General features: G+C 41.4%; 1 protein-coding gene across 1 annotated transcript in view; it reads right to left on the minus strand.

The window, feature by feature from the left end:
- Nucleotides 1-27,710, minus strand: part of KIAA0586 (KIAA0586 ortholog) — a 109,941-nt gene that overhangs the window by 19,536 nt on the left and 62,695 nt on the right. The window contains 3 exon segments of the mRNA XM_054400675.1: nt 484-567; nt 11,929-12,070; nt 17,714-17,779. Coding sequence (XP_054256650.1) covers nt 484-567; nt 11,929-12,070; nt 17,714-17,779 — 292 coding nt within the window.

Below are 27,710 nucleotides of genomic sequence, written 5' to 3' on the forward strand. Positions count from 1 at the left end.
TCGTGGTAAAACAGGCTGAGCTAGTCATCTAATGATGGCCTTTGAGAGACACAGCATTTATCATTCCACAGGTCTCAGGGCTGGCAGAGACCTCAGCACATAGTGCTGGCTTCAGCTCTCAATAAAGCACAGTCTGCAGGAGGTTACTAATTCTCTGGCCAGTGGGGAAGTTTTCACATTTGGCGACCTGCTCGGTTTAAAGCTTTCCTAATAGTCCCCTCTGACTGTATCCACAGCCAGATGCCCTGTCCTCTGCAGCAGGGAAAGGAGCAGGGACTCGTGGCTGCTTTGCCTTTCCCACGCTGGGTCTGCCAGGCTGTAAGTGCTGGCAGCTTCCTGCTTGTCCTTTGCTTCTCCTGGCAGCGCTCAATAGAGCGGCTTCGCTTTTCAACCCTCTCCCTTTCTTTTGGAAACTCTGGGCCACACCCCAGCCGAGAGCTGGCGTCATCCCCAGATAGCCATCAGCTCCCGGAGCCACCGTACCTCTTGACGGGACACTGCCAGCTCATCCGGGAGCTGTGCCGTCGGCCTGATCCATCACGTCTCCAATATCTTTGATCAGGAGCTCTGAAAATTAAAATAGTGTTTTTAAAAGTTGTTTTCAAATGGAGAAGGATATGCCCGGTGGGGCTCGGAGCCAGGCTGGCTGCCAGCCCTGCTGTGCAGAGTAATACACAGCAGCATGGACCCACACAGTCTGGGGATCAACTGGGGAGCCATGAGTGCATTGGGCAGGAAATAGGATGGCTTGCTCCATGCTCTGACAAAGCACAAACTAGTGATTTTCAGTCATTCCCCATTACTTCTTGTGATGCCTGAAGGATGCAGGGCAGGGCCAGATGATGCTAGCAGGGAGACAGGAGCAGGAGTCCTTTTGCAGCTATTTCTCAGCTTGGCTGAAGTGGACAGTGGTGGGGCTTTGGCACATTCATCCTCTGGACATCACCAGTGAAGGGTGCTCAGGAAACAGAACGCATCTCCATATTTGTCCCCCAGCACAGACAGCTGCCACCCACTGCTGTCATCTGGAGCAAATCCCTTGGCTGGGACAGCAGCAGAGGACAGGGAGCAGCAGGAGCAACGATTTTATTTCATCTCCACTGCAAGCATCAGGAATCCTTGTGTAAACTAGCTTTGCAGCAACAGCACCTTCAAAGAAGTTTTCCCTGGCTGAGCAAGGAAGCTCTCTGTTAAATAATAGACGTAATGAAAGACAGCTCAAAAACTGTTTCTTACTGAACAACCCAAATTCCTAATTTCTGCATAGGCTCACTGCCCTCAGACACAGCACGTAATACATCCACGCATACCAGCATGCGGGCTGAGAGCTGAAATACTATACCCAGCCCTTTGTCTGACAGAGGAAGATTTATCAGATTAAAGATCAGCAAGATTTAAGAACTGGTAGAGGATTTATCACAGTGGTTTTTGCTCTCATCTGCTTTATGTACTCAACTGGGATTTACTCAGAGTTGTCACTATTTGGGCTTTGAGAAGGAAGTATGTGGAGTTCTTCTACATTTCTCATTCAGTGAGACATCTGAGCCTATGCCTAATTTACCCAAGAGAAGGGGCTCATTGAAGCCAGTACAAGTATTCACGTGCATGAATGTAGGCATGTGTTTTAAATATCTTGTGAAACTGAGGCTTGGGCACAGTAATCCAAAATACTTTCACATTTCTAAGCTTGTCCTTAGTCCTGCCCCTCTCAGAGATTCTTTCAAGTTGCTTGAAATCTTTGAACGTTAAAATTTTCCATTTTGTGTTGGATACTATGTCAGCTTTACTAGCAAAAGCAGCAGCCCAAACAATTCAGGGATAGTCACGGAAAATCAGCATTTGATCGTGTACCCTGGCTGCATCAGAAGTGTATGCATTACCTTTAGTCTTTTTTATCCCTTGCTTTAAGAGCTCAGCTTTGCACCCCTTAAACTATCCAATTTCAGAGTACTGCCTTCTTCAGATGTTTCATTTGCCATGCAAAAGTATCACAGCTAAAAATTCCCATTGCCTCAAACATCTTCTAAAAAAACAACTCTAAACCAACCTTTTCCCTAACAAAGACACCTTAGCACGATACAGAAACAGACACCTTAGGAAGATACAGAAATAGCTGTAAAAATAACAGATGAAGCATAACAGCTGTCCTGCATTCATCCAATTCTGTGTTGTGTTTCTGGTGGTAGCCACCAGCAGATGCTCACAGCAGAGGAAAAATCAAATCTGTGACAACTGTCTCACATTTGCTGAAAACAATCTGAATTTCCAGCTAATTACCTCTTGTGAGAACTGACCTTCTAAGCCATCTCACAGCCTACAAAATGCTCTTGCAGACAAGAGCACTTTAAAGCCAGTAATGGCTTTGCAAGAGCACCATGCTTCCCCACACTCTGCCTGGAAACCCAGATCAGTTTTTCTCTGCTTCTGTTTAAGAGCAGCATTCCCAGACTGCATTTCCAAGAGGTTTTTGGTTTTACAGCTGTTGTGACAGTAATTTTCTCAGCTTTGCAAGGTTCCTTCATATCCTGTTTGAACTGGCTTATCTCTGTTTAGAAATGATGTTCCTGCATGGAGTTCTTTGGGAACAGATGTTCCTGGTGATCCTGCATCACAGCTCTCAATGTATTTCATGTCCTCATTTTGAAACAATTAGCCTGTCACCATGGAAAGAAACTTAATGGTTGGCTACTTGTTCAATTTTGAAAGAATTTAAAAAAAAAAAAAGAGAAGTAACCTATGACTGACACTTCTTCCACATACGTGAAGATGCTCTAAATTTACAGTTCATTAAAATGGCAGCATGTCCTGGTTCAGCTGCTGTTATCTGGAGAAAAAAAATCTCTGGGCAAAGCTGTTGGGAATGATCTTCCCCAGCCCACAAGGGACACAAAAAAAACAAAAAAGAAAGAAAAAAAAAAAAAGAAGCAATGAGAATCTTTATTTACACAAAGTATGAGCTAATGAATGTGAGGAGAGTTTACAGGCAGTGGCATCCATAGCTTTTGGGGTATGGACTACTGTGAACTGTGAAATTTTTGGTGGAATACAATGCAGTCTAATTACTAAATTTTTCATGGAAGATGCTCTGAAGAAGATTGCAAACACCCAGCTGAGGATCATGTACCCATGGATGTGAGTCCAGTCATCTGCAGACAATAGCTTGAAAACTTTCCACACAGGGTGCTAACACAGACCCAGTAAATCACAAGATGTGGTAAATGGCTGTAGTGCCATAAAAGTCAATGGAGCTACAGGCAGATTGATATCAGTTGAGAATTTGACCCCCTACATTAAGCAGCAACAATACCCACAAAAAAAGGAACTTGCAGGCTGCTGTAATAAAATTATCTCCCTTTGATCTCATCAAGATTCCTGCAGCCTCACCACACTTAGGGAAATTGATCTAATGATTGTACAGGTACAGAAAATGAGTGGGTACCCAGCACAGAGCCAACACACATCCTCTACTTGTCCCTGTCTGCTTTGCACCTTCTTCAGTATGATTTGTAACCCTGCTTCTTGTCATTTCTCTTTTTTTCTCTGTGTCTCCCTTTCTCTTTGAGGTGCTTGCCCTGAGAGCTGTAGGCAGTTGAGCAAAGCCCAATCTGGCAGACCCATAGCTGACATTTCTTGGCCAGCAAAGGATGCAGTTACAAGGAAGATGGTGACCACCAAGTTTCCAGCATGGAGCAGCTGCCAGGCCACGTGTCCCTGCTGACATGCAGCCTGGCAAGGGCAGGTTTAGGCTGCCAGGACCAGGCTGAGCAGGAAGAGCATCTCCAGGAGCAGGCTGAGAGCCCAGGCAGGAACAGCATCTCCGGTAACACCTCAGTAGCGGCAGACGGAGATAGGAGACAAGCTGAGGGTCAGAAGAGGGCTTACAACAACCACGAGCTTCAATTAACTGCCTGAGGCTGCCTGAAATAAAGCTCCTTCTCATATCAGCCGACACTCAAGGCAACTGCATTTTTGATCATCAAAGCAAAACCAAAAAGCATTGCTCTCTGCAACTGCTCGCAAATGTTAGCAGGGAAGTAATCCTGCCACTCACAACTTTAGCGAGAGAAATGCTTTCTCAGGTTCCTGGGAGGATGACACAACACAGACATGCCAGGTATTGTACACATGTATCAGAGGTGAAACTCTTTTCCTAAGTACATTTCACTCTTAAGTAGATAGTCCTTAAAATAGGAGTAGTTGAACTGAAGGGCAGGAGTGGAACAGTGAAATTTTTGCAGGGACTCATCCAGGTCACTACTAACTCCAAATACACATTTAGCAGCCAACACTCCTCAAAAGAAAGTTCAAAGATGAAGTCTGCTCATTTGGAGGCTCTCAGGCTAGCAGTGCTATTGAGAAATCACCCTTGTGGTGGGTCCATCTCTACCCTGCCGTGATCCCTGCTATGCAGGGCTGCTGAAGGGAAAGAACCACATTACCTTGGAGGTGTCTCCAAGCCACCTTGTCTTGGAGATGTCTCCAAGAGCAGGGATGACTTGCATCCTAGAGAGCCTGTTTCTAAAACCATAAGGAGGTGCAGAGGGCTAGCAGAGATGGGGACATCTTCACTGCCCACCAAACTGAATCCTGTCCTGAGCAGAGACACAGCAATAGGACCTCTATATAGATTTACCTTTCACATACAAGGAACTAGTTGTTTTGTACTGAAAGGCAAAGCATGAACCCTGCACTTATTCTTCTGGAATATTCCTACAAGGTTGATCACTACTTAAAGTGATTTTGGCTCCCTCCCCTCAGACTGGACTTTTTGCCTCTGGGTTCTTGCAAATACCTGGGAGTGCAGCACTCAGGGACTGAATTGCTGGGGTTATAATTCTTGGCTGTGTACTTTTAACTACAGCGAGGCATTGGCAGAGCTCAGTGCACTAATTCAGCTCCATGTAAACATGATTATTTTAAATGAACTCCAGATGAGGTTTAACTGCAAAAACATTTCCAGTTTTTGTAGCATTTTAAGTGTTCAGCTCGGAGTTGTTTTCGTTACAGCAAAAACTTACCCTTTCTTCAGCATACAAACAATATTTTCAGAACTAATGATGTCCCAACAACTCCCCAGCTGTAACACAATGCTTGAAAGTCACAAGTCTGAAAACTAAGGCACAGAAGTATTTTGCAGTCAGGATTTTTCCTTTCTTAGCTGGCCATTCCTTTCCTTACAAGTAGGAGTGCTTTCAGATTCCAAAGTCAGGTTGAAGAAGAGAAGTGAAAACAGTAAGAGGCATTCACTTGGCGGTGTTTCTCTCACAGATTCCCATTATAGCTTGCAAGAAGTGGCAGAAGAACACTGTGCATACATTGTAATAGTTGTAATTTCTCTGAACAGACATGCTTCCAGGAGGCAGCAAAGTAAAGAGCTGGTGTTACTTCAGGCAGAGAAGAATAACATCTTGCCAGTTATGTTTATTTGTAGGGACCCGTGATTTATGCTTTCCCATTTGTAGAGGGGTTGAGAGAAATGGATCACATGGGCTCTGTTTAGATAATCCCTGAGGAAATTGAGACTACATCAAGCAGGGAAAAGTAGGGTTTGTTCTCACAGATGACAGAAACTGGGAAGAGGCAGGAAGATGGGAGATTTCCTCAAGATCCTGGAATGAAGTTCAAGGCTTCAATTTTCTGAAAAGATTGAGTGTGGGTTGTGAGAATGAAGCAATTAAGATAACAACAAAAGTAGTCCAGGTAGGCAGGGATGAGCAGTTTTTTGCTGTTCTTTATTAGCCCAGTGCAGAGAAAATAAATAGTACAACAAGAAGATGCAAAACTGTGGATACAAGCATGAAAGAGGGATCTGTCACCCTCCAACTCACACTCCTGCTCTTTGTTTTTCATAATGATATATCTTTGTGATGTGGTCCCCATCCTGTCCCTCTGCAGTGTCCTGGTTTTAGCAGGACCTGCAGAAACCAGCCACTATTGTCCTTACAAAGGTCTGTGAGAACCTAAACAAAACTACTGCCATCCCCTGCCCTGAATGACATCTTCACTGAAATTAGAGGTGGCAAGAGTGTGACTGCTTTTAAAAAGCAAATACTTGCAAAGATGACTTTAGCTAATTGATCTGGGGAAACCAAACAAAGCGAAACACAATCAGCTGTTCAAAGTTTGGCATCAAAAGAGGGAATGACAGAGCAGCCCAAGCACAGAATGGGAAATCCTTCTCAGTCTTGAGCTGCAAAGCTTATGGGCCAGAGGAATCCCTCACTCTACAGCACCTGGCACCATGCTGCCTAGAAAGCTGCATTAAAGGCATCACCAGACCTAAGTGCTATTTAAGCAGATGCTAAGCTTCACAGCAAGTGCCACGTTTGATCCGTGGCTCAGTGCCCACTGCTTTGCGTTAGGTGCTGATTAAGGAAACACAGCAGGGAAGGAGCTGTGACTCTGCAGCAGGGGAGGGAAGATGGTATTTATGTGACAGATGCAGGATGCTGAATGTCCTTCTCCAAGGGCACATCACACAGGAAGAGCACAATTTCCAAGACTGTCAGAATAAAAAGAAGGGGGAGAAAAAAATGACAGGATGCCACTCACCCAGCAAAATCCCCAGTCACTGCAGTAAGCATCTTCCAGAACCTATTAAAAATAAACTAAGTCAACATTTCAGTGGCAAGATTTTTACATGGTGATCAAACAGTTGGTTGTCCAGGTGATAACAGACTGTGGAGTAAGTACAACCGCACGTATATTAAGGAACAGGCACCAACCAGGGGAGAACTTTTCATCTGACAGTAAGAGATCAGTGTGCTGAGATGGTAGAGCTGGGAATGACCCCATCGATATGACCACAGCATGTCCCTGCAGAGGAGGCTCTGCCTGCAGCCAATTAAAGACAAAACTAGATTGCAGGGCTGGGCACTCCTGCACTACATTTTAGTTCAAGCCATTTCAGGGTCTTCATGTATCCTGTCAAGGAACTCAAAAACATCAGTGCAGACCCATCAGCATGGATGACCTGCAGGCCTTTCAGATGAAGTCTGATCAGAATAACAATGTTTCTTTGCCCCAAGCAAGCTCTGCAAGAAGGGGGAAATGCACCTCTTGCCAAAATGGCCTTTCCTGGACTGGAAACATTAGGGAATAACTTCCTCCATGAAAAAAGCATTTCACGGGCTTCTGACTCCACTTCTGATTTGACTTTTCTCTTCCATTCTGGTTTCTAACCAAAATATAAAGCAATGCATAAGGAAGAAAAATAATCCCTAAAATATGAGTCCACTTTCTGCTGGGCAAAGGATGAAAACAAAACAGGGTTTCACCTTTTACCCAAAATACAACAAAAGCTCTAGACATGGACACAGGATTATAGGTCTGTATTATCGCCATCAGAGGAGCAGGACCCAGGCCATTATTATGTCCACATCGCTGCAGTGAGATTTTGAATTTTTCCCCCCTTTTCTTTTCTCTCTCTTTTTTTTTTTTTTTCTTTAAGATTTCTGGTAAAAGCTTCTGTTGCAGTTCCTTCACTTCAGGATACCACAACATCAAGAAATTAATACATAATCTGGCCACATCTGCAGGATCAAGGAAGCAAAAATCACATCTACACCCTAAACGGTTGGAGGAGGCATCAACACATGATCATAATAATATTTTAGAGACAACTTAAGACAGACATGTATCTAAATCAGGAGTGCAGCAGAAGAAGGGAAGAAAATAAAGAGAGCTCCATAGGAATATGCCTGCCTACCAGTACAAATATCACAATGTTCATACAATAGCTTCCAGTCCCCCATCCAAGACACTGTTGGACACTGACAGAATGGAGGAACATCTGATGTCATATCAATTCCACAGGATGCAATCTTCCTGCCTTTTTGTCTTAAAACTCTTGTGCTGAATGTTAACAGCAAGCTGTTAAACAGCTGCAGGTTCCAGCTCTTAAATGGGTACATTTCAGACTGGGATCCAGCAAATTTTTGCACGTGTAATTTTAAACATCCGAGTCCTTTATTCACAGGGAGGAGGTTGGCACCTACATCTTTACCCACTCAGGAGAGAAATCTTATCCTGTAGTGATTTGTAAAGCATCTTGGAAGGTCAGCAAATGTTTTTAGCAGCTCATGTTGACAGCTTCCACCTCTGAGCTACAAAGATGAATAAGAATAAGAGAAAATTCACTTCATCCAATTTCCCACAATTCAGATAAGAATAAGCATGCACATGAAATTTTCCACTTCCAATACCAAAACCCAAAGTACCTTATCTGAACCAGGGAAGGGTGACACTGGATCAGAAAAAATGACCCACCAGGTTACGGCTGGGGTCCTGTTCCAAAACACTGTGCTGACCTTGCAGCTAGGATCCTTGCCTGTGCCAGGAATTGCATGATGTCTCTCTGTAGATCCATGAATTCTCTGTGTTGCTGCCACCCTCACTGTAAAGCATCTCCCTTTTCCCTTCAGGAAGGGGGAGAAAAGGAAAAAAAAAAACCAGGATTTTGAACACTTCACTTCCAAACTGCCAGATTTTACTTATCAAAGTCAGAAAAAGAGTCTCTGCAAGTGTAAACATTTCTGACATTTCAGTTTTGCACTTGCCTATACTGCAAGTCCAATCCCTCATTCTAACACTCTCCTAATGTAAGACACAAGCAAGCTTTACCAGGAATTCAGTTGAACTAAAAAATAAAGCCAGGGGTTTGGTTTCCATGCTACAGTCCTGAAATCCAATAACACCCCCTCAACCCCCCACCTCTCTGCTGCTGAGAATTAACTGGAAAATAAAGCTGTATAGAGATGGGGGTTTAATACTTTTCCTGGATGGAATTGTATTTGATGCTGTTCAGCTTTGATGACATACCCCAATGACTTCCTTGGAAGAAATCCATTTAGCGAGCTTGCAAATCATGCTGTTTCAGTTCTGTGACTGCCCATGAGAAATGTGCATTTTCAATCATAAAAGCTGTAGAAGCAAAATGGAACTTGGGAGACATAGACAGAAGAATTCCTTATCACGGCTTGGCTGTGCTCACAGAACATGTGCTTACCATTTCGAACTCCGGAAGACTATTTTCAGGAATCTGAAACACAAGACTGATCCAAAAGTAAGAAATGGGTAAATTTCTGAAAGATAGTAATTTTTTTTCCCGTTTCAAAATGGAGACCCTGATTAAAACCAATACACACTCCACAGCCTTTAGCTTCTCCTAGGATTATAATACAATCTATTCACAGGGTGCCAGATATACAGAGCTCCCCTTATGTTTATGTGGTAGGATAGTTCATTTTAGGGAAGCTTTGGGGAAGTAAAAGCAAGGAAAAGCTTTATCTACCTCTGAAATTCTCTTCTAATGTGAACAGGAGAGGTTATGTTGGGGAGGAACAGTTAGATCCCACTGCCACAGCATAATCCTCACCAGCAGCAGATCTTTGAAGCTCACTGCTAGGAACCCAGAAGCTTCCAAAAAGATGAATCAGTCATGCTGAGTTGAGAAAGAATGTAAGTCTAGGGGGAATTTTCAAAACTGATTGAAAATGGTCTTCACTGGGCATTTTCTGACATACTTTCCTGAAAATACAGCTCATGTCTTCAGGATTCAGTCAATCACTGACAAGATCTTTGACTTAAATGCATTTGTACCCAAGAGAGAGAACATTAGAGAATTAGGGCAAAATGTGAGATGCTCACAGTAAAACCTGACAGTTATTTTCCTGGTATGATGAGATAACTCCTCTCCCATCAGCCCAAGCTGTCTCATCCTTTCCTGTACACTCTTCTAGCCCGTGTTTCCCTCAGTCTCCTGTTTTGTTCCTAGTTTGTCAGCTGCCTGCATGTTCTCAATTTGATTACTGTTCTTTGTTTAGCGAAGTGCAGTCCTGATCCAGGCCTGTGTGTAAGAACAGTACAGCTCAGTTGCTATTTACACTGCAACAAAGGGGACCTAAATTATATATTAGCATCCTAAAAAACCTAGCAGATTGAAAGAGTGCTTGGAACACAGTGTCATGAAGATTTTCTCTTGCAGGAAAGCTGGTTTAAGAAGCCCTTGCTCTTCCCACTGCATTTTATCTTCTCCGTTGCTCTTATGCAACCACTTGATGCATTGCTCTAGCAACCTGCTGCAGGGTAAAAGAACAAACATCTCCACCTTCCGAAGAAAGGCTGCTGGCTTTTAAAGCACTCATTGTTTCAGTAGTCTGATATACAGCACAGTTCCACAGACAGCAGCATCAGCATAAACTCACAGATACTCTCCTCTGCTCCTGGTGCTTTGCCATGGTATGAGAATATCTAGAAGCAGCTTTACCACTGGAGAACATTGGTTCATGGCACCAAATGCTGAAAAACAGCTCCTAGTAATGCTGTCTCACTTGTGTTGACCTTGCAGTGCTGGGTCAAAGGTTGGACTTGATGATCTTGAAGGTCTCTTCCAACCAAATATATTCTGTGCCTTTTCCTGGTATAAAGTGATGTTGCATTTTGCATGAAGCCTGCCACACTTCTACCCCTCACCTAGATCCACTATTTACACATCTGTTGAGACAGACATGAAAACAGCTCCATCACATGCTAAAGAGACTCTCTTTTAAGTTAAATGCTCTGGAAATTACCAACCCTGAATGGTTGAAGCTCTCTCTTTTTCCATTTTTACCCTTGCAGATTCTGCAGCAAATAAACAAAACCTTGTGCTCAATGAGACCAAAAGTTCCAAGAGGAACTTCCAATCTTTCTCTATTACAAAGAGATGAAATCAGTGCAGGCTCCATAAAACTAGAGAAATGGGAACAGCTCACAGTTATGAGTATCTGCCACAACAAAGTGCTTCTCATTAAGAGCAGCCGTGAAGCTATACAGATGAAGTTTCACGCTCTGGTGTCACAAGGTACAAATAAATCAAAAAGAAGCATTCTTTCCTAGTTTTTGAGAGATACCTTCATGCCTTGGGTCTTTGGAAGTGGCACAGTATCTCCTCTTTCCCACAGATATCCCATGAAAAGCTCAGACTGGATCAGGAACAGAGCAAAAGCTCTGTTTGTCCTGGTCAGAGAAATGCTGCTTTCCTGCTTTTCCTTCTGGAACATGGCTGAATTCCTCTTTTTTATTTTGCTGGGATGCTGCTTTGGGCAGATGATCCTACCTACTTTCCTCCCCAGACACTGCTGGATTGACCACGCTGTCCTGACTGAGACAATAAAAAAAATTGAGCAGAACTTGCAAAGGTGACTTGATATTATCGAGCTTCTGAAAGGTCGAGACTGCAGCAACTAGCTGTGTTTCACAAAGAAGGAGACATTTACATTAAAACATGTACACAAATAGCCTTACCCACACAATCTCTCACCCAGACACCTTTCAAGGTGTGAAAATATCTTTAAGGGAGGAAACATCAAAATGTTTAAAAATTCTTGTAATTTTGAAAAGAAAATAATTCCTCATAATTTAATGCAAACTCTAATGGCCTCTTTTGCATACAATTTTGAGTTGCTGTCTTGTGATAGCAGTCTTCAAAGGATGAACAAGTCTGGAAATACCTAGAAACAGTTTTATTGCAGACTTTGGTTTCAAATATATTTCCCTTTGGCTCAACAATTTGACAGTCCTGACATTATACTGAGCCAAGCATTTTTTCTATCAGTGAGACAGACTTTTGCCATGGATGTAATACCAATCACCTCCACGTTTATCTACACATACCATAAATATTTAAATGGCCTTAATTGACTTAAACTCACAACAATTGTGAAAGAATTGCATTTTATTGGTTTAAAAATATTCAATATATTCACAAACAGAATAATTGTCTCAATTCATAATCATAACAAAATTATAAGAAAAACTAGTGGAAAATAAACAGCCCTGAAAGACTGGCAATTTACTGAAACACCCAGAATATCACACTTAGTCAGACAAATGTGCCAAAGACAAAATCTTCAGGCAGCAACTGTCATAAAAAGCCATAAGCTTTACAATGTGTCTGTCCCTGAAGAATCTGAAGTGCTGTGTACACTACTCACACTCTGTGTTTGGTTATCTGTGTCCATGGAAGGCAGCTTCACCGACACCTTTGCTGCAGAAACACCTGAATTTAAATGTGGAGCAGCAGCTTCTCCTAAATAAACACCAAGAAAAACACAAAACATCAGGAAAAAAAAAATTATATTATTTGCTGTCTACAACAAGCAAGTAAATGGAAGTCATCTCCATACTGCATCTCTCCATGGAAATACAAAGACACAGACACCTTTATTGCTCACAGTCTTCAGTGCTGCATTAGCCATCAGAGTTCTCTTTAAAAGGTGACAAAGTGATTAATTTCTGTGCAGATCAAGATGGGTTTTGTATTTACACAGATACACCATACACACACAACCATGCATGTATATGTATATATATATATATATATAATCTCCAGTAGACCTAGAATAATTTCAAATACGTATACTAGTGTCTTAAACACAAATTTGTTCCCTAGATACTAACAGTATTTCTGAATTCTGTCTATATGTGTGTGTATGTTTGCATCACAATCTTAGAAAACATTCAGGCTGTCGAAGATCACAAAAAGCAAAGCAACCCAAGTTGAGCCTATTGGCTACAAGTCCTACAGAAAAAAACAACTTATCAATGCTTCAGCTGCCCAAAACACAAATTAGTTGTTTTAACTCTTCCTGTCTGATATTCATAGATTCATAGATTCAGTCAGGGTTTGAAGGGACCACAAGGATCATCTAGTTCCAACCCCCTGCCATGGGCAGAGACACCTCACACTAGATCAGGCTGGCCAGAGCCTCATCCAGCCTGGCCTTAAACACCTCCAGGGATGGGCCCCAACCACCTCCCTGGACAACCCATTCCAGGCTCTCACCACTCTCATGGTGAAGAACTTCTTCCTCACTTCCAGCCTGAATTTCCCCACTTCCAGCTTTATTCCATTCCCCCTGGTCCTATCACTACCTGATATCCTAAAAAGTCCCTCCCCAGCTTTCTTGTAGGCCCCCTTCAGATATCTGTTTCCCTTGACTCATCAATAATCCTTCTTGCTACCCCTTTGTGGCTCATCTCCCTTCCTGTATCATCTGACAGACGCCAGAGAAAACCTACACAGCTTCTCCACTGGAGATCCCAGAATCATAGAATGGCAGAGGTTGGAAATGACCTCTGGAGAACATCTAGTTGAACCTCCCCTGCTGAAGCAGGTACCCCTAGGTCAGGTTGCACAGGAATTCATCCAGGCAGGTTTTGAAAGTCTCCAGAGAAGGAGACCCCACAACCTCCCTTGGGCAGCCTGTTCCAGTGCTCAGGCACCCTCAAAGAAGTTCCTTCAAGAGTCCAAGTGAAACCTCCTGTGGTGTTTGTACCTGTTGCTCCTACCACTGGGCAGCACTGAGGAGAGCCCAGGTCCATCCTCATGACCTCCTCCCTTTAGACACATCCATTGATAAGATCTCCTCTCAGTCTTCTCTTTTGCAGGCTAAAGAGCCCTAGTTCTCTGAGCCTCTCCTCATAAGAGATGCTCCAGTCTCCTAATCATCTTCATGGCTTTCCATTGGACTCTCCCCAGCAGTTCCTTGTGTCTCTTGAACCAGGGAGCCCAGAACTGGACACCAGGGTAGAGGAGAGGGGGAGGAGAACCTCCCCTGATCTGCTGCCACACTCTTTTTAATGCACTCCAGAATACCTTTGGCCTTCTTGGCCATGTGGGCTCATTGCTGGCTCATGGTGAACTTGTCCAGTAGCACGCCAGGTCTTTCTCTGCAGAGCTGCTATCCAGCAGATCAGCCCCTAACCTGTACTGATGCATGGGGTTATTCTGCCCCAGGTGCTGGTCAAGATGTGGCTTGCAGGACCTGAAAAGTCACATTCATCTTCCAGAAAGCCCAAGCTGGCATTTTGCCACTTCCCATTCTCGTGATCTGACCCTGCAAAAGGTGGGACATCCTCAAAGAGAGAAAAGCACCTGCACAGCCTGGCCACCATTGTGCCAGCAGCCCCTGCAAGGGAGGGAGACATGTCCCACAGAGCTTCCAGCACCACTGGCTGCTAAGCAGCTGTAAAAGATCACTGCAGCACTGAAAAGTCCTCCTGATGGAGAACCAAGGGAGGGGTGGAAATTAACATGTAGCCAGACACCAGAGATGGGAAGGGAGAAGGGTCATGGGCCAGTTACTGTATGTAGCCAGAAAAAGGAGACTAATCAATTCATGGAGCAGGGGCAGAAAAACATGAATAAGGCTACAGACACAGAATGAGGATAGGAGAAACAGCATGGGATGAACAGTACAACATTTACAAATTTACAGAAAGAGCATTTTGAGATTTTTGTTGTCTCTGGGATATTTATTTTCAGTGTAGCAGCTACAAGCATAAGAGACATGTATGACTCTACGTACAACAGCAAAGGCTCTCTTGGAGTTTGCATTTATTCCAATAAGCTGTAACAATTCTCCCTTCCTCTGTGATAGATGAGGTAATTAAAACACTATTTTCCCAATAAAAGCAGGAAGTTAGGCTTTCTTTCACCCCAGTTAATTATCTACTATGTCACTCTAGTAGTAACCTGCTTTCATCTGACTTGTAGAAAAGCATGCTTCAAATGGCTAATTAAAACAACAAAAACCCAGTGCTAAAATAAAATTTAATCTGTTGTTTTTCATGCTAGAACAGCAGCCAACAGCCTAGGACGTCAAACACAAATGAGGCCAAAGACATTAAAAGCAGGACATGGAGCAACCTGCGCCAGCCAAGCTTTCTTCCCGTCGGGAAGGCACAGCACTAAAGAGAGGTAGCAAGAGCACAAGAGCATTTGTGGTGATCTCAGGGAATCAACATGTCACCTGCTTGCCACAGCTGCTTACACACTTTGCAAGGAGAAATATTCATAATTTCACTCAACTATCCTCACTAGCTGGACAACTTTCATCACCCCCAATCCAAATCCCTCTACAAAGCACAGCTGCCAGAGTTTGGGTTGGCATAGGCCTGAGCAAACCTAATGCATGAGCAGCAAGAAGCCATGAGAACTCCCACATCTTCTGAACAGTACTCAAAAGCACATTTATGGTAACACCACAAAGATGTGCAAGCAACATATGTGCTTTGTTTTTCCAGAAGTACTTCCATGAGCTTGGTCTGTAGCCATGTTTGCATGATAAAAATAGGTTATTCAGAAGGAGAACTGAAGAAAATCCAAGAGTTTATTTGGTTAGACATGAAGCTGACACACAGTAAAGACATGAATATGCAATGCCCAAGGAAACTCTGTAAATCATCCTAGATACTAAAGCAAACCTCCAACACTCCATGTAGTTTGATGCTTTCAAAGCTTTCCTAATAATTTTCACAGTCATGTCACATTCCATGATGTCATTGTTTCAACAGCTGTTTTCAGGTTTGTTAAAAAAAAAAGAAAAAAAAGAAAAAAAATGGAGGCGGGGGGGGGGGGGGGGGAATATTCCCTTATCCCAAAGCTCTCTAGTAGCTTCCTATTTGTTTCTGGGGTGCTGAAGGAAAGGATGATATTAGCCTACGTTCTTCCTAACACAATACTCTAACATATTTTACAGACGTATTATAGTTCAGTTTTATGATAGTTATAAAATGTTAAAAGGACAGAAAAATTAAAAGAATAATTCCATCTCCTTGCTCAACAGAAAAGTCACCAGGTCCTGAGTTATCTAAACATCCTTAAAGATAAGTTAAAACATAGGAAAAGTAAACATTTAACTTCTTTTATTCCCAGAAGTCTGAAGTCTTTGACTTTGCTAGATGCACATAGAAAATACAGAACCTGGATATGTAGCATTTTAACTAGCAAAAAAACCTATGGATATCCTATTTCAGCTACATGGGATAGTCTGCTCCATGGCTGCAACTTTCCAGGACAGAAAGCTACTAGTCCTGAAACTCTACAGTGGCCTAAAGACACAACTATAAAATTACTCTCACGTGTGCTTTATCATTACCACCTCTTGCTTAGATCTAGCCTCATGCATGCACAGTGCATGAAACACATTCATGTACACATAGAGGGATGGGCACGTGAATAAATCCATAAATACAAACACACAGGTTTAACTGCTTGTATTCCAGCTGACATACATGGTTTTAGGTATACATATTTACTGATGTCTGTATCTGCCTTTTGTTACACTCGTACTTGGCCAGCTCCTTCTTTAACGTGATATTCCATTTTATTTCTTCCCCCCCATCAGAGAACAGCTCATCACCAATGCCAAAATGGTTTCCTCTTACACATTAGCTCTTCACCACCACAAATATGCAAATTGCAGTCATGCTTCTAATATGACATGCCATAAAAATGGAATGGAAAATTCCTCCATGTACAAAGGAGTGCAGGGCAGGAAGGCAGGTAATGCTCCTCAGCTTTTTTTTCCATCTCTTTAGAGGCTCTGGAAGCACTCAGAACAATTTTGTAATCATGTACTTAGATGTATTTATATAAATTTTCCTTGTTAAAATCCAATAAATGGAACATGTGACCTGAGGTGACCTCTAGTTCTCCAAATTCATTGTCACAGTCTAATAGAATATGTTCATATAAACTGTGAAAACTGACACTCAGAATAAGTGTGTCAGGGTCTTTGACTGGAAGACACTCAGCAGCGACCCACTGATGGAAAAGGTCGGATCTCAGATTAGAAATTTTTCCTGTTCTTGGCAATTCATGTACAGTACTAAATTTCCAGATCTCTGTTTAACAGAAACATAAAAACGAATGGTGTGTCAACCACCCAGTGACCTGTGAAGGGAGTTTTTCTCCAAGAGGTGCTGTCGCACAGAGTGTGTGATGTACAAGTGTATCGTGAGTATGCACCAAGTGGAAAAGGAATTAAACACACCAAAGGGAGGTTTGGTTACTAATACCATATGGCAGCAATAAGAACAAAGAAAAATGTTTAAATCTTCCTTTAAAAATTTTTCTATTTGGCAAAATAAAAAGATTAAATAAGTCTGGCTTTTAAGCCAAACAAAACTCCTGTGCTTTAACTCTTTCACGTTGGTGTTCTTACATTAAATAAAACTTTGATTTTTAATTTATCCGGAGATAAGCCAGTGAAAGGAGCTTGCAAGTGAAAAGAGCTATCTTCAAGACAATAAATAGAGAGGGATTTGAAGGATCAGGACCCAGGTTACCGTTTCATTATAAAACCAGTACAATAATTACTATAATTACCTACATACCACTTCCTAAAATTTAAAAACGACCATCACCCGCCAGCAGCTCTCCCTCTACTCTCTAACTGAAGCAGCTAACTTCTGGAGCAAGAATAAACTTCCCAGCATATATGAAAACAACTCCAGTGCACTTCTCTCATTCCTTTAATAGCATGGGTCGATATGAATGGCTTGTTTCTTCTTCTGCCAGATTCCAGCTGCTTCACTTTGTTTATTATTGACTTCAAAGTTTAAAAGTCTGTCCTGTCCCAACAAATAACTTCCTCCAGATGGCATTATCTCAAGTGTTCAGAGCAGAGGGAATAGCACAGCACCTGCAAATCTGTAACTCAGTAACTTAAAATCTTCAATGACAGTGCCATTTTTTTTCTGTCATTCCCTCGTTTTGCTTTTTCCCTACCAAAAAAAAAAATTCTGAGATTTAATTACAAAGACAATTAGCAGGGAAACAGAGTTGTCAGAAATTCTTTACAGTAATTACTATAAAGTAGAAGAATAACAGAAGCTCAAATGTAACAGAACCACTATCAGAAGAAAGTTTATCTACTCCTCTCACCTGTGAGTAAAGAAGAGAGATAAATATTTGTGCCAATATGTGTCTAATCTATGTCTCCATGGATATCTATATGATACCAAAGAGAAATTCACTCATTTTCATACATGGTTGTACAGTCAAGTTGCCAAGTACAGCAACCCAAGAACCAGCAGTTTTGGCAAAGCCAAATTTATTTCAGAGTTGCTGGGCTAACATTTACTGATGAGAAACATTCACATTTTGATGTGCAGCAATTCTGAAGGCTACACTGGAAAGAGGAATTACACTGCAATGTCAGTCATATTACTATCTTATAATTATATATATAGTATTTCCAGGTCAGACTCCTGTCTAGCTATACCATGTGTATTTGCTATATAATTTAATGCTTCTGGAATTTAATAGCTTACACAGCTGAGAATGGAAATGGGAAAGAACTTGTGACATGGCCTCGAGATGGTAAAGAATGCAGCATTCTCAGGAATAAGCAGGACCAACAACAGTTTCTCAAAGAATCCAATTGTTTGGACAAAAATATTCTCCATTCATTAGAAATGAAAGCTCTTCCACTTTTCCAGCCCTGGCCACCTTGAATCCAGATGCATATTTATGTTATTGTGGAGGTGTCCTTGCTGTGCTCTGCCAGAAATGAAGCAAAAATGCTCAAGCACATGTGTATTTTAGGGCAAAGGCTCTCATGTCATTGTGTAAATGGTTTGCCAAGCACAGGGTCCCCAGCTGCAGGTCAGACACTGCCTTCCGCTCAGATAGAAATACAGAAAGCAAGAACAAGATGCTCTGCAAATGCATACATGTCTGTTTTTGGAACTCAAAAACAGACTGCCCCCAGCTTAGCTGGTTTCATGACAAACAAAAAAGTCTCTAGGCAGACTTAGGCCAAATTTCTAGGGCTGAGTTACATGAAAGGGATAGATTTCCAATTAAAACACTTCAGTTGTTTTACAGAAATGGACTGACATAGGTAGGACTTGAGCCAAAAATGTCTGGATTTAGGAGTCTACTGCTTGAGCTGAAAAAACATAGTTTCATTCTCAAAGGCTTTGGCCAACTCATAAACCTCCATAAGTGGGCCACAGACACCAGCGGAGACAGAGAACTATATAGTACAAGTCCAGTTCAAGTTCTGACCTAAACTTGGCAAATCCCACCTTCCTATGGTGTAATGTACTTAGAGAAACTCTGCATACAAGGACACAGAAAATAAACATGAATCAACACACGCGCCCTTCTTTTTTGTTTGTTTGTTTAAACTTTAATGTATATCCTAGCTATAAATATTTCTTAAAAGAAAATAAATTCTTGTGTCAGTAGACGAGGGTGGGACACAGACTAAGCAGCTAACAAATTTTTCAAAGCAGAGTATTTGAAAATTATTTTTCTTCCTCTCAAGCCTGAGTTCAAGGTTCAGTGGTTTTCCAAAACATGCTTGATTCCCACCAATCACAACACTAAGCACAACAAAAAAACTAAAAAATACATACAATAAACTAGAACCAGATTTTTCAAAATCCTAACACAGAGACTGGTAGGAAAGGGCAGACAGAAAGCAGCTCCAAAAACATCTAGGAATGAGATTGTGGAGTTTACTAAATAAATATTTCCTTTTGGTGCCGAAAAATCTACTCTGCTCCTTTGGATCTGGCATATTCTCCTCTGTAGAATATCTCATTGCTTAACAAGTTTGTTCCCTGGCCACAATTCCTGCTGCTGTTTCCAGCAAATGACTTCCAAAATACATGCAACAATTCTTCCAAATAACTACAGTAATTATTAATACTAAGAAGGAATATGAAAAGTCAGCATGGCTTTTCCATACGGATGCCTGTGATTTCTGGATGTGCAATTTGGCTAGGACAAAATAGTCTTTCCTTAACGTCTAAGCACTGCTGTTGCTGGACTGCAGCCATTTTCTTGGGGAGTACTGGGATGAGGGCTCTGTGGTAAACCTTGAAGCAGCAGCTTTATTTCAAAGTGAAAAAGGAGAAGGAGTTGGTCTGTTACTAGTTCAGAGTCTTTGAAAAACACCATGAAATGTGTATCTTGGGCAAGGGCTGGGGGGAGGAGTAATCTCTAAATCCACAGGAGACAAGCTAGGTAAACAGCTGGTGGAATCAGGAGAATCTGACAAGTGATAATTAAAAAACTGCATATCTAATTGTGTAATTAATATTTTATTTGTTCACTGAAAACTAAGTGTCACCTACATGCCAATCTTTTTCTCATTTTATGCAAAATCTAACAGGCAAGTGGACAGGAAGGTAATTTTAAAAGTGTGCTTGTGTTTTCACGCTTTCATGTCTGGGGATCCCAAAGACATTTTAATGCCAGTATCAAAAGCAAAACAAAGCAGGAAAAAAGAAAAAAAAAAAGAACTCAAAGGATCGATAGTGGGAATTCACACTAAATTCTTAGATAAAGTTATTCAGATTTCCCTCAGGATGCAGAATCATTCTCTGCAATCCTAGCAGTAGGACTGTCTCCACTGAGACTTCCTATCTTAACAATATTAATTGCAGCAATACTGCCTCCAGCTTATCTACATCATACCACAGTGCTAGACATAATGGCATTCATAGCCTACATGGGGAGTGGCAAGTGAAAAATAAATCCAAGTACCTTTTTAATTCTAAAGACTTACACGACCTGCTTTTATTTTTAAATAATTACAAAATAATTTAAACGAGTAATTAAAGTTGAATGAACAAATCCAGTGATGTTACATCATAAATCAGGGTTGCAGTGGGTTTGAAAATGAACATCTTGCTCTTGTAAGACCTCACCTCAAATACTGCATGCAGTTCCCGTGTCCCCATCATAACTAGGACATGGAACTGCTGGAGCAAGTCCAGAAGAGGGCCACAAAGATAATCCAAGGGCAGGAGCACCTCTGCTATGAGGATAGGATAAGGGAGCTAAGGTTGTTCAGCCTGGAGAAGAGAAGACTCCAGAGGGAACTTATAGCTGACTTCTAATACCCGAAGAGAACCTGCAGGAAGACTGAAGAGGAACTTTTCCTAAGGGTGTCTAGTGATAGGACAAGGGATAATGGTTTTAAGCTGAGGGAGAGTAGACTTAGAGTAGATCTTAGGAAGAAGTTCTTCAGTAAGAGGGTGGTGAGACTCTGGAATAGGCTGCCCAGAGAGGTTGTGGATGCCCCTCCCTGGAGATGTTCATGGACACATTGGATGAGACCTTGAGCAACCAAGTCTAGTTGAGAGGTGTTCTTGCCTATGGCAGGGAGGTTGGAGTAGAGGATCTCTGAGGTCTCTTCCAACCTAAGACATTTTGTGATTCTATTATGATCTTTCTATGCTTGAAATGAAGATGTGTGTCCCAGTGAGGGGATCCCCTAAGCAAATGATGTTCTTCTGTAAGTTAGTGTACCACTTAGGGCACATACTGGGTTACTCTGGAGTCTCCTGCCTTCAGATCAACTTGGTCCAGGCAGTTAAGTTACCACATTTACTCCAACATGTTGCTCTTATCCCGATATGTGGTTGTCACTTTCACTTGGGATGCACCTATGACAATCTCTACTTTATCAGACAGGTTCAGTACGTTGCGTGCCAAGACTGAGAACGTCATCCACAGCAATACTTGTGCTGCACATGCTTCCTAGGCATCACATACCATCCAGCCCTTGGAACTCCTCAGCTACAGGGCTACCATAAAAATTGTTGGGAATGTAAGAGGACAACTTTCAGTGTAAGAAGTCACTTAATAAGTGTGATGGGAAACCTTGATGAGCTCCCCTTCCAACATCAGAAGGATTTCCTGGTCAAGGAGGTTACATCCCCTCCAGCCATTGCAGCACCCAGCCTCAAGTGAAGGCTAAGGGATGGGTATCAGGAAAAACATCAAAACCTTTCTGTACCACACAGCTCTTCAGGCAGTGCTGCAGGGCAGAATTTTCTCATTGCAGGTTGCTCTTCACAAATATTGAAGTCACTAAAAGCATTCCTATATTAAAAAAATCAAGATATACTCACACATAAAACAGCTGCTCAAATAATGAGTGTTTTTCTAGATGACCACAAGCTGTATTTCTCCATTTTGAATAGTTAAATGTTCTCACAAATATGAATTTGTTCTGATGATTTTCAGTTTAAAAAATCATGGGATTCCCCCTATGGAAACAGTTTGTCAATATTTCTATTACTGTACTACCATTACAATGATCTGGCATATTAAAATGCTTATACCTACAGCACAATTACTCAATTTTGGTAATTACACCTTTTTAAAAGGAGATTATTAATGTTCTCCCCAGGAAAAACAAAACAAAACAAAACAAAACCAGCTAAACAAACCCCAACTAAATAAAACAAACAAACAAAAAAAAAACCAAACCAACCAACGAACCAAAACTACAATAAAACCCCCAAAAAAAAACAAAAACCAAAACTCCAACCAATAAAACAAGGCAGAACAAAACTACCCCTATATACTTAGCACTTTGCAGTGGGTACATTCTAATAAACATTGGGACATCTCTATACATGTTTCTAGCACACATGCTGACAAACTTAGCACTGTAGAATCATAGAATGGTTTGGGTTGGAAGGGGCCTTTAAAGGTCATCTAGTCCAACTTCCCTGCAGTGAGCAGGGGCATCTCCAACTACATCATGCTGCTCAGAGCCTCACCCATTTTGACTTTGAATGATTCCAGGGATACAACTTCAACCACCTCTCTGGGCAATCTGTGTCAGTGTTTTATCAACCTCAATGTAAAAAACAATCTTCCTTTTATCTAGTCTATATCTACCTCTTTTAGTTTAAAAATTCTAGAAGACCTCATTTCCAGTCATTTGTTAAACAGCAGAAGATGATCACTAAATGTCTTACCATTTTTTGATACCAATTAACTTTGAAGAGTGTGTTAGGAATTAGCAATTTTAGAAAGTTTAGAGAGAATAGCAATTCTGCTATTAGCTCAGAAAGGATACTGTTGTAATCTACACGAGTAACCACATGTTAAAATAAGGAAAATATTAAATGTCTTCACTGGAAGATCTGCTGGGAGATAGCCATTACTTAAGTATACAGACTCTATTTTGACACAGAACATCTAAACCTTCTCCTGAAATGAGTACCCAGTGTGATGACAAGTAACACTGCCTGTATAATTTAATGCCCAGAACCAGAGACTTGAAGAGGTCTGAGATTAAATGTGTGCTTTCCTCCTTTGTACCCTTTTATGTTTAAACTTTATGCAATAGAGATAAGGATTCCTCCTCATTAAAATAAAACAACAAAAAACAACAATAAAATAATCCGAGAGCCTTGATTTGTTACAGGGGGAGAAGTAAAAACAAAATCCCTATGCAATACATGGGTGAATCTGAGCTCAAATCAGTAGAACAAATGAACTGCAGAAATCCACTGCTCCAGAACTATGCTACATATTCAGCACAACACCTTTTTAACTCTCTCATAGGCACACTGCTACTGATTTTAATACCACACACACCTCCATCTCTGCTAATGACTATAGTAAGTGGGAAACCACAGCAGACTGCTCCCAGCAACTCTGCTTCTTCAAGATTTCATTACTGGCCAATAGTTCCCCAGCAGCCACAGTGAAACCAGCAACTGTTGCTAGCAACCCAGGAGCAGCTCTGCACAAATCTTGGAGCAGTGCCCTGTGAGATGCTGCACATACTCCTTTATATTAGGGTCTCATCTGGGCAGATGTTTTTCACTTCTGAAGTTGTGCACACACAGGTTGAAATTTTGAATGCTGGCTATGTTAACTGATGGTGACAACTCCTTCTATTATCTACTGCCAACTTATTTTAGAAAGCATTGCAGCTCTTGGACATTCAATCTTTCCAATTGAAGCTGCTGGTGCCAAAACTGGTTTGCACTCAGTTCATCAAGGGCCACAAACATGATTAATACAGCTTGTAAGCAGCCTGAACGAAAATCATTTATCAGCTGTCTGGGTTTAAATACTCCTGGACAAAATACAGGGAAATCAAAAGTGCAAAGGAGCCTGCACAGAATCCAGTTGGTATGTATGGCAGCAGCTTCTTTGCAGAGGTGTGGGCTCCTGTGTACTGCTAGGGCACCACTTGTGCAGGTGAATGGCACAGACACCTGGGTGTCTTCAACGCTCTAGAGCACACACTGCAACTCCTGAATTTATATAGGGTTCATAGCAAAAGCAATTATGGAAAGCTCCTTAAGAAAGCAGCTTTTGCAAACCCTCCACACAACTGATAATGACATAAACCTAATTATTTAGCACAGTCCTAATCTGCCACAATGACACGCAGTGTGTACCAGCAGGAAAAGGAAAAAAAACCCTTACCTCAAGTATCTCATGGAATTTAATGGCTCCCTAGCATTTTACTTGAAGCAACTTAGTTGCTGTTATACACACACACATGCAATCCCAAGTTCAGGAACACTTACTCTACAAGTATTAGACAAATCAGTCTGCTTTCTAGCAATTTCTTACATATGCTTACAATAATACAAATTTTAAAACTACATTAACCATTACTTTCTTTCTCTCTCCCTCTTAAATACAATGAAAGGACTGAATCCAGAATACACTTAAGACTCCATACATAGAGAAGTTGGGGAATGTGTTTCTCCTCATCATGACTCTGTCACTGAGCATTACAGGGCCTACATAAGAGCAGAAGAGAACGAATGCCTAAAGACTGACTGACTGTACACAACATTTGAATGTCACTGTTACTTGATGCAATGCTGATTTTCTGTAAATCTTAGAGGGAGAGAATGCAGATGTTGCAAGGCCTCTCTGAAACCAGACTGCCTACTACTATGTAAGCAGCCTGGCAGAAAGAGGCCTGCATCATGCCCAGGGGCTCTCAGTGATTCTGCAATGCAAACTGTAATAGAGTTTTACTGTCCAGGTTACAGAGTCATCCAACCCTTCCCTCCTCCTTCAGAGAAGAAATAAACAGGTTACTGCAGCCTCAACGTCCTTTGCTCTGTATTTTTAGAAAGCTACTTGGAGAGCTAGTGCTGTGTAGCCTTATTCACATAACCTACTTTCATCGTGCACAGAAAGTTTCCTGGAAATGCATTCTAAATCTGATAAGGAAAAAACCTCATTAAGAATCATTTGCTTGTTTAATTTTCACTTATTGAGCTTTAATGTACCATAAAAGTAAGTAATAACAAGAGTGCCTTAAATAAATATTGCTCGTCCTGTACTCATTAATGTTTTAGAAGAACACAAAACTGCCTCTAGAAACAAGAAGCTGCTGGAAAATAAAACCCAACCAATCACATAAACTAAAATAAGAGCTTTAAAGAATTTTTTTGTTGAACATGGAGTTCAACAAAAATGTATTCTGTTCACTGTACACACGACACCAATGGGAATAAGAGCCAGTTCAAGTTCTAAGTTACCATTACTTGGGTAATAGTTTCAAGCTGCAAGGCACAGCTGTATGGGCCCAGCCAGACAGGCTATCACAGCAATGCTTTGATAGCATGGGGCCCTTAAGTGTCAGGATATAGAAAAGGCAGCAGTTGTTGGCTGTGAAAACAGTCTGATACAAACCAGATGGGGACTAACTTGATGGGCAACACAAAGGAAAACAATTGGCTCATTCAACAAAGTCAGGCCACTGCCCCAGAGAATTAACAGAAGACAATAACAGTCAACCCGAGTTGATGCAAACAAGAAACAGCCATGTGGTTACGGTTTAAGGAATTGTTTCTCCTCAGACTAAACATAAAGTTTTGATTTCTAATTCTTATATTCATTAATTTCAGTCTCGTTTACAAGCCCCCTTCTTCCTCCAAAGTCTTCCGTATCATTCATTTATGTAGCACCAGCCTTCACATACCTACTTAAGCCAGAAAAAAATGACATGACAAAGGCAGCTAATCTAATGTTTCCTCAAGAACACTGAGACCACAGACAACTTTCTGAACCGTGTCAGAACAACATTACAGATACACAGCACACAGTATGTTATTAGACATGTTTGCATGCATATGGCAGCGTATTTACTGATTTTTTTTCATTTGAAATGCACCGAGCCCAGTAGGTCACATGCTGGGTTACCAGAGTACAGATGTCTTCCAGTTTTGTGAAGAATTCTTCTGGCTTCTTCTTTTTTTGTTTTTCTCTTTTTCTCTAAGTAAAATTCAATTATGTTACCATGTAACAGTTTTGTTTCTCAGGCTACAGTTAAAAATCTATTTAAATGGCTATTACCAAACTGTTTTTAAAGCAGTCAAAGATTAGAAAATTGGCTATTTCAGCCATAACTCAAAAAAATCCCCAACCCACTCACTTTTAGAAGCTTGTAGAAGATTATGGTCCAAAATCTTAATTGCTCTTGCTGTTTTATTACAGGAAATATGGAAGTGACATGTGCAAAGGTATTTTGATTACAAATTACTTACAGAGATTGCACAATAAGTCAGACCTCTAAGGGCCTTCTGCAATTTCACTCTCAGACTAAAAACATCTGAACTTTCTTTTCATATACTTCAAAATATTCCCTCTGGCAGGCTCTGCACTGCAGTGCTCTAACACGAGTGTGAAGGGTTAGATGGCACACTCTGAAAGACAGTTACAAACTTGGATACCCAAGCAAGTACATCTACAAAATGCAGTGACATGCAAATGTCCTGGATGCCTTATGAAATCAAATCATCCTGGGACCCATCAGCTGTAGCACACCACTACACATCCCCTAAGTTTCACTGTTGCTGGAGATTGCTTGGTGGCTAGTTCACAGATTCCTGAACTAGTATGATGTAAACTTCTAAGCACACCACTTGGACCTGAGATAGGAACACAGGAAGTCTACTCTTTATAAGCACTTTGCTTTCCATGTAGACTTGCAAAAAGCAGCTGGGTTGAAGAACTGAATGTATGGTTCTCATTTAACAGCCCACACTGGATAGACAGTGCAAAGAAGTTTGTCCTTAAAAGAAAGTAAAAAAAACCCCAAACCTACTGAATTAACAGAGTCAGGTTCTAGTTGTCATATCAAGAGGATCTACCTTTAGCTGCTGTGTTTCTGAAGCATGTGAGCAAGGTTTTACTTCAAAGGAAGGATTCAAACGTGGCCTTGGCCACATTTAAAATACTTCAGTTTCTTGCCATAAGCACAAAGCCAATACTCCAACAAAGCCGTTGTGTGCTGCGCTCTAACTGAGCTCAAACATCTCTCCAGCAGAATCATGAAGCTTATTTCCAAAAGCACAGCCAAATTCTTGAAACCTCCGATGAAGGGGTGGGTTGTCACATCACAGCAGAGAGAAGATTTTTGCCTGCAGTGCTGCTATTATTCATTTTTCACATCATATATATCGAGGTTAGAACACATTTTTTACACAGAGCTGAAACTTGGGGTTGAATCTCTTCATTTGGCCATTTCTACAAGATTATGAATCTTAGGGACAGATCAGCCTTTATCAAGCCTTAACCTAACCTCATAGATACTAGCTGTCCATAGCCTTGCATTTAAAAGCAGACGAGAGAGGAGTGAAACCTCTTTAAATCCCACGTCTGCTCTTGTAAAAAATGGGTTTGGACATCACTCATCAGAGAACGCCTCCACAAAGGCCAGCATGGAAAGGCCAGCTGGAGCAGGGGGAGGCAAAACTGCCCAGCCTCAGTTAATGTGAGGACTTCAGCAGGAAACTGCTCCCCCCTTTCTTTTCTCCCTCTCTCTCTCTCTCTTTTTTTTTTTTTAAGCAGGAAGGAAGCTTCATCTTCAGAAACAAGCATTCCCTGTGTAATCTCCCTGCTTGCCTGTCTCTAGGAGTGGGTCCAATTACCGAAGTAACTAACATGTACTTTCAAGAAGTGAATTGTGTATTTACACTCTAACTCAGACCAGTAAATATGTCCTATTTATAATTTTGATTTACGTAACAGGGCACAATGGCAGCTATTAACTAAATAAAACCATTTTCTCAAGATCTGTAATTATGGTTTTAAGATTACAAAAACAAACTAAAAAAACCTCCAGAAATTAAGCAACTGCTAG

This window comes from Indicator indicator, chromosome 4, assembly GCF_027791375.1.
Source record: "Indicator indicator isolate 239-I01 chromosome 4, UM_Iind_1.1, whole genome shotgun sequence".
Lineage (NCBI taxonomy): Eukaryota > Metazoa > Chordata > Aves > Piciformes > Indicatoridae > Indicator > Indicator indicator.